The 8,447-nt window shown below is 33.0% G+C and overlaps 3 protein-coding genes across 3 annotated transcripts in view; 2 read left to right on the plus strand and 1 right to left on the minus strand.

Annotated features, from left to right (window-relative positions):
- Window positions 1-2,927: 2,927 nt before the first annotated feature.
- COMMD4 (COMM domain containing 4) overlaps window positions 2,928-8,447 on the plus strand; it is a 15,971-nt gene continuing 10,451 nt past the window's right edge. The window contains exon 1 of the mRNA XM_013310803.1: window positions 2,928-3,108. The gene's annotated coding sequence lies outside the window, so the exon portion shown is untranslated. The remainder of the gene's footprint in view (window positions 3,109-8,447) is intronic.
- On the plus strand, window positions 3,387-3,857 carry LOC106116525 (putative peptidyl-prolyl cis-trans isomerase dodo). Its single transcript, XM_013310395.1, has one exon. It carries the CDS (start codon window positions 3,387-3,389, stop codon window positions 3,855-3,857), a length of 471 nt encoding a protein of 156 aa, XP_013165849.1.
- Window positions 5,761-8,447, minus strand: part of Kin (leucokinin) — a 4,986-nt gene continuing 2,299 nt past the window's right edge. The window contains exon 2 of the mRNA XM_013310801.1: window positions 5,761-7,117. Coding sequence (XP_013166255.1) covers window positions 6,049-7,113 — 1,065 coding nt within the window. The 5' untranslated portion in view covers window positions 7,114-7,117 and the 3' untranslated portion in view covers window positions 5,761-6,048. The remainder of the gene's footprint in view (window positions 7,118-8,447) is intronic.

The following is an 8,447-nucleotide window of genomic DNA, read 5'->3' on the forward strand; positions in this document are numbered from 1 at the left end:
ATCTCCACCAATCGAGTTAAAGGCAAAACATTAAAGGTTTAAAGGTTTTTTCATGTCCATGTTAAATCACTTTCATTATCATACGCTTAAGAAATTCATTCGGATTTGCTTGATCGCTTTATTTTTCATCAATACAGGAATTTAGGAACTTGCATTATCAAAAGAAACAAAAACATCTTGTCCTTGTTCAGGATAGTTAAAAAAGTCCCTCAAACTTAATTTTTCTACATTTATACACAGTTTCGGTTATTTCTTCTACATTATGGGTTAAAAATTTAGCTGCGAAAAGGTGGAATCGTACATTTGTAAGCATTTTTAGAATAATAGACAATAATAGCTATTTAAGATTAAAAAAAATATTGTAATTTAAAGTAATCTTACTTCTTACTAATATTATAAATGCGAATGTTTAGATGGATGGATGTTTGTTAGAAGTTATCTCCAGAACGGCTGCATGGATCTCGCTGAAATTAGGCATAGATGAACAACATAGCCTGTAATAACGCAGACAACTAACTTTTTTTAGTTCGGCGCGGACGAAATCGCTTGCGACATCTAGTATTCCATAAATAAAACACACAGACTGACAGAGGTATAGTATTATCACTATATTTGTTGCCGGATTATATTTAATAGCTTGAAATTAGTTGTAATTGTCTGTATCGCCTTTTCATTGACAGATAAAAACATCAAACGATAACCAGCTGATAATCACAAAGCTCACCGGAATCTATGACTAAACATAATTACCAGTAATCCATTCAAAAGCTTTGTATATTCGCCGAAATGTTACACTGCTTTTTGATAGACGAGCAATGGTTTTGATAATTTTGGAGGAATGTGTTCTAGAACAAATAAATTAACAGAAATACGTATTTTTACGACTTTTTGGCTGTATCATAGACAATAAGTCTTAACATAAATAATAGAGGTTTAAATACCTATCATCATCCCCAATTAGAAGGCTCAAAGCCTTCCCTAAGTTAGGGATCACTAGGCCATCGTCAAACACGCTGTCTCAGGGTGGGTTGACTTCATACATATCTTTTGAATTTTTTCCCTTGCAGTAAAAATATTGTAAGTCGTAAGTTTTTAAACGATTTAATTAAAAAGTTAAAAGTTATTTTTGTATAGAGAATATAACCAATTAATACATATAATTGTCGATCATAATCCTTGAGAAAATTAAATTTACGTGATTAGAGAAATAATCTGATTTATGACACCGTAAGATTACGAATTTGGTTAATTTATAATTTTACTAGCAATTAAACTGACGTCGATTTGGAAACTAATGGTTGACAATTTAACGTATCATTTATTTTTAGTTTATAAACTGTAGACGTCAAATGAGTAAATTGATAACTGTTTATGAATTTTTCGCAAGTTTAACTTACATAAAAGTTCGTAGATAAAGGAATATATTCTTAAGTTCGGTTTTGTAACTTTATAGTTAAGTTAAAAAATAATAAATAGGTGTGTTATTATTATTTTACTATTATTACAAATGCAAATGTTTGGAAGGATGGATGGATCAATGTTTGTTTAAGGTATCTCCAGAACGGCTCCATGGATCTCGCTGAAATTCATAGAACATAGCCTGTAAGAACACATTGGCTAGTAATTAAAGTTTTTTTTTAATTCTGCGCGGACGAAGTCGCGAGCGACTAGGGTTATCATAATACGTCAAATTGTAAATAGCTTCAAATCATTATGATTAGTAAGATTGTAAACTACCGAAATAAACAAGGTAACGGTAACATATAGAAGGGGCTTCCCCGTCCGTTAGTATTTCGCAATGAAGTTAAAGTTTCATAATGTGAAACATTTAATTAAAAACTTCTCAATCCCCTAAGTAGTTAATCTTAATTGGTTTAAAGTTTATAAAGATTATTTTATTTCATATTAGCGATGTTCCGGCTTCTTTTCGTCATACAGAATTTTTTTTTATTAAGTTGGTATGAACTTATGTACACAATACCATGTTGGTTTAAGAACTCCGCATTCGATTTATTTTGTGAATCATTCAAAAATTAAAGCTCTAAAATAAAGTAATTATTTAAGAATCTGTGCAATATTTTAATCATTTTATTTATAAATTTGCTACAAGATAATTTTTAATATTTAGATTTTTTGTACTTTGAGTGGAATTAGTTTGAAATTGCTTACGACTAGGTTCATAAAAATATATAATTTTGTTTATCTAGTCTATGTTTCTAAGCACGTTATAATCAACGTTGCGCCGATTGCACGGACACCCGATGCCTACCAGAGACAATTTGGTACTACACAGAGAATATTTAATTATTACACATCTCATGTAGAACTTGCATATGTAATGCAACCTATGACATATTCCTGACATGTGGATGTTGTGAATTGTTATGTCTCTCCCATTTCCATACTCAGAGACATCAATTGTTACTAAGAGTGATTCTTGGAGTAGTTATCCTTTTTTTGGTAATCAATGTTTAAACAATGGTAAAGTATTAATGTCTTCTTAAATCTATAGATCTTCTGGTTTTGCAGATAGACGGTGATCACTCTGTTGTTCCCATTGCTTGTTTACGAAAATCTACTTTATCAGATTTCATTACCCTGTACTTCGATCATAAAATCTAATTACATAAATACAAGTAGAATAGCGCCATCTATACTACAAGACCACATTAAATTGAAAAAAGTCGAGCACTTTAAGTTTCAATTGTGAAGGAAAAGATGGCGGTGTAAATAAAATGTGATGGTCAATGAAGTAAAAATTGACACACAAACTCGCAAATACTTTTGCATACTTGATTGACAAATGGGACAACGATTTTATTTTATATTTGTTTTTTACTCATCTTCATGTGGAAAAATGTGAATGATATCACTGTGAAATATAAATTTTTAATATAGAATTGTCTATGGTCAAGAATCTGACAAATTCCCAAGTTGTTTGTACTTCTAGAATCTATGGTTTCTGATTGCTTGTCGTTTTCCTGCCGTAAATTGTAATTTGTATTGTAATTGTTCATTGAAGTTTTAAATAAAACGACGATCTAAAGATAGTAACAGTTTTTAATTACGTAGGTTGTGGCTTATCGAACAACCTTGCTAAACCATAAGGTAAGATTTGTATACTTTCTAAATAAAATTAGGTTAAGTTTTTCAACCCCGTTTTTATATTTTATAATTTCAATAAAGAATCAACTTTTACCGTACTCTTCTTCTAAATAGATTAGTGGTGAGCAAAGATACATTACAATTTTTTAAATTCGTTTCCTCCCCATAACAACTTCAAAGCAACAAAATAAAATTGCCGTGTTATTTTGTGGAACAAAACATAAATCTTAAACAATTTAAGTGCTTAAAACTTGTGCAATATCTTCAACGAAAATTCCAGAATGTCGAACCAAGAGGAATCACCTTTACCTGAGGGATGGGAGATGAGAACAAGTCGGTCAACTGGTATGACTTACTTCCTCAACATCTACACTAAGAAGTCTCAGTGGGAGAGACCTGAGGCACCAGCTGACGCTGGAGAGATCCGGTGCAGGCACATACTGGTCAAACATGCTGAAAGTCGTCGTCCATCGTCGTGGCGTGAGGAATCCATCACACGAACTAAAGAAGAAGCTTTAGAACAATTAAAGACCTATCGTAAGCAGATTGTTGGTAATGAAGCTACATTTGTTGATCTTGCAACTAAATTTTCTGACTGTTCTTCTGCTAAACGGGGTGGAGATCTTGGTATGTTCAAGCGTGGACAAATGCAAGCACCATTCGAAGAGGAGGCTTTCAAACTTAAAGTTGGCCAGTTAAGTAAGCCGGTAGAGACGGATTCCGGTTTTCATATTATTTTAAGAACTATGTAAATCCAAGTTATTAATTCCATAATTTGTCAACTTTATTGGAATTTCACTACAGTTTTTACGCAAGATCTAAGATTTAAATAGTTTACGAACATTATAAACTAAATTGATTCAGCTATAGAAATCCTTAATGTCTTTTAGTGCTTATAACAAATTCACTAGTTCCTTGTAATTAAAGATTAGAAGTGACACTGTACTGGAATAGACTATTTGAATATTTTACCCTCTAAAAACACATATTTTCTTCAAGCTGTTGGATGTGGTCCACGCGCAATTAAAACTTAATAAATACCCTATGTGTCCTTCCAGACAGTGTATTTGTACCAAATTTCATCTAGATTCCTACATCCATTTTGGAGATACTTTCTAATAAACTTATATCCATCCATACATACATCCAAACTCAGTATAACATGCATAGATAAGTAGTGTTGGACGTGAAATTGTAACTAACTACATCTCAAATATTGTATGTCTGTATGTTCACAATGAAATGTTAGAATTTTGTTGGTAATATTTAGCCGTATTACTCCTTTGGTATAAAATTTATTTTTATCAGCTAATGCATGTTTAATAAAATAATTGAATTTAATTAGTTACTAAAAAGCCAAACAGTATCGTTTATAAAAATATCGTGTATAAAATAGTTTAAAAAAAAATAACATGCAAAAAAATAAATATTCAAGATGACTATAATTACTGTAATTTGATTTAAAAATGTATTAAACATTTGATTAATTTTCATTTTGTTAATAATTAGTCCTACTTTGAAGTTTTCAACTTCGTTTAAATAAATATATGTCTGTATATTGAGTTTTAATTACCTTTTTCCCTACAAAAAAAAAAAGAAGGGATTTGGTTTGTTAACTTTCCAGTAGGAATTAGGTTTCGAGCGTCGGTGGCTCAGGGGTCAAGCACTTAACTTGCAATCTGCAGGCCCTGGGTTCGAATCCCACCATGTACCAATGTGTTTTTCGATTTCTGATTTACATATGTACATTTATTCGATGTTCTTACGGTGAAGGAAAACATCGTGATGCAACCTGCACATATCAGAAGAAATTCAATGTGTGTGTAGTCAACCAATCCGCACTGGGCCAGCGTGGTTGACTATGGCCTGGTCACCCGCGACTTAAGGTAGAGTCTGAGCCCCTCTGTGGGGACGTATAGTGATAAACGTATACCTGATGATAAACTAGGTTTCATTTCTATCAACATGATTAGTATGGTTCAGTATATTTTTGCCCTGAAATATAAACCCTAAGTATCACAGATATTATTCCCGTTATGAAAATTCTAAAATCCGTTTATATCATCCTTTTTGTACAATCGCGCCGACAACAATTAAGAATATTAACTCAATTAGTTCAACTCAACATCAGTTAGTTGTCATACTTAAGTTTGTAATTTTAAAGAATTACTTATTATATTACTGTTTATATGTTTAAAAAATTTCCTTTAATAAAAACTTTTTTTTAAAGTAATACCACTTTTACGTCTTATTGTACCAATGACAGTTGACATTATACAGAATGTTTTATTTTTCATGGGCGGAATATTTGAACACTTATCCCTAGGGTTATTTTTTACAGGGTGAATAAATACACTAACCCATTTTTTTATTCTTATAACATGTGTCAAATCAGGACCTTAACTTCCTAATTTAGTAAATAAAGGGGAAAGTCTAGATTTTGTACTAAACTGGATAAATTCCAAAATATTTTTTTTATCCGGTATAATAGTAATAAGTGTACAGTATTTTTTTAATAATAGCAGATTATTGATTACTTATTAATAATTCTTGCAATTATTAAAACAAAACTAAAAATCTCATTATAGGTGGGATTTAGGTAGGAAATGAATGTTCGGCATTATTTTTATTTGTTTAATCTTTGCTCACCACATTTTCGTTATTTAAAAACAATACAACTTCAACATTAATTTACATAACTAACTAAGTAACCGATAACAATTAATTGATTAATTTGTTATTATTTTATTAATCTGTTGTAATTTTTAATAGTAAAGAAGCCAAGCTCGTCCTCCGTAAAGCCAGCCTCTTCACGGAGGATTCATATTTTTAATTGTATATTTACCAACCAGTACGCATTATGGCACTTAATTTTAAACGCCTATTTGAAGCCATAGTCACGGTTACTTTAAAAAAAATGATACTAGTCACTCATGTCCGTGTTTAAATTTGTTGTGGGTTAGTTAACAAATGCGTTTGGTCTGGATTATTTCGGATTACGAGAATTGCATCAAGAGTTGATTCCTTAACATTCTGCGGTGCCGGAGTCCAGATGGGACCGATGATGGGCGGAGATCGTTTCCCTCCCCAAGCGCTGAATTTCACTTTCCTTTTGCCGTCAGTTTTTAATGTGACATCTGAGTATGTATGGCCAGGCTTGAACACACGCGGGAGACTTTCCATAAAACTCTTATAAGGTAGGGCTTCTCGGAGCGCACGATCATGAACCTTAGTACTCAGCGCCAAGATCTTGATGGGATGTCGCTTGTCCACCGAAGGAACGAACTGGAATCCTCGCAAATCCAACCTCTTACTATTCGGAGAATAATTAGTCACTATACGCGTAAGTTCGGGTACCGTTGTCGAAAAGATAAATTTGGTTCCTTTAGTTCCAGATTTGTAGACCATTTGTCCGCTCCGTTTCCCGCCCCAGGGGCTGAAGCGCACGCGTTTCGGCATGTTCGGCTCTCGAATGTTCGCAGCGCGCTTCCATGTCCACATATGCTCGATGTTTGTCTTGTCTCTCTTCCCTCCCCACGGACTGAAGTTCTTCTTTTCGAAATCATTAACTAGTCTGAACTCACGAGCATTTTCATCGGGTATATTGGATATGTTCTGTATCATGACGCCATTGTCCTCTTTATCTTCTTCGGGACCGTACGCTGTTTTGTCTATGTCAGCAATGGCGGAAACATTTGGTGGCCAGTTACCTTCCCTCCCGGTGTTATCGTAGTCAACCATCCGTCGATTTCTTTTTAAATCGGCCATTTGATTGTCATCATTTTCGTAGTACTGCGTATGGGGGTCAGTGATAGGTACGTCGTTAATGTAATCGAATTCATTCCGAGCTGGCAGATTGTAGTATGCAGCGAAAGGAAGCTGAGAGTATGATATTGATGAGTCGAAGTTATCAAGTAGAGCGTCGGTGCCGGGTCCACTGCTGCTGACGTACTGCAGCCGTGCACCACCAACGCACCAGCACGTCAGGAAGAGCCAATAGAAATTCATGTTTCTGGAACAATATACAAATATTATAAAACACGTATTTGTAACAACATTAAGTTAATGCAACTAATATGTCATCAAGGGATGAAAATGTAGCCGTCGTATGTTTTATGAGTTTGTGAAAATGAAATTAGGTTATTAAATAAGACGTTTAATATTCAGGTTTGAGATATTGCGACTAAACATAGCTTTTTTATTGTATTTATTCTAGTTATTATAAAGAAGTCAATCTATTTTCGTTGTTTACATTGATGTTGAAAGTTTAACAAATGTATTAACTCTTCGCAGCGAGGTAAGTTACGTTTGCTAAAATAATAAGATATTCCAAAAGATAATATAAGTTTTTGCAACAGTTTGTTCGTTTTAGAGTTATCTTAACGAACGTGTGAGTTTATTTTGCGCTAAGAAAACATTTCTTCTGGCGAATTTACCGCGTATTTCTAAATTTAACTTATTTTCAAATCAACTTTCTCTAGAACTAATGAGAAAACAAGCAGACATATGAATATATTATTTTTTTAATTTACTTTATATACAAATTGACTTAACCGTCGGTCTCCACTCCTGTTGGACTCGTACAATAACATATTGAAAGAAAATGAAAATAAAAGTTAATTTAGAAATCCATGTAATTCATCACTAAATCATCACAACAAAAAATATTCATTTACTAGCTGTCGCCTGCGATTCCATTCGCGCGAAATTAAAAAAAAACTTAATTAGTAGTCTATGTGCTCATCAGACTATGATCTACATGCATGCCAAATTTTGTCGAGATCTGTCGAACCGTTCTGGAGATACCTTCTAACAAACATCCATCCATCCATACTTTAGCATTTACAATAGAGTAAAATTTTATCTCTCAATCAAAAAAACAGAGGTAATAAAAATAATGTTTTTGTGCAAGTTTTTTTTAATTGTAACTGACCGTAAATAGTGATTAAAAAGTCTGATACAATGAAAAACAAAAGTGTACAGCCTCCCTATATATCTCTGCTCTTTGTAATATAATGTATACGTTCGCTTGATTAAAATGTAAGACTGCATATAACTTCCTGTGTTTGTTTCAAATGTTTTTACAACAGCCAACGTATTTTGATATGACTTCGTCCAGAATCTACTTGTAGATATTATTGAGTTGATTTTATAACAAGTTTGAACTGTTGAAACAGCTCGGTTCGATTTTGAATCTCATTTGTGAAGATGTAGATCCAAACTTGACTGTTGCAATCATAGTAGGATGCTAGAGTTATTCGAAGCTAGCTGAATTAATTCGAAAGAAATTAAATTAACGGAGAAATGTTTAACAGTGGTAGAGCCCGCTTTAACATCTTCGC

Source organism: Papilio xuthus, unplaced genomic scaffold (assembly GCF_000836235.2).
Source record: "Papilio xuthus unplaced genomic scaffold, Pxut_1.1 DF827714.1, whole genome shotgun sequence".
Classification (NCBI taxonomy): domain Eukaryota; kingdom Metazoa; phylum Arthropoda; class Insecta; order Lepidoptera; family Papilionidae; genus Papilio; species Papilio xuthus.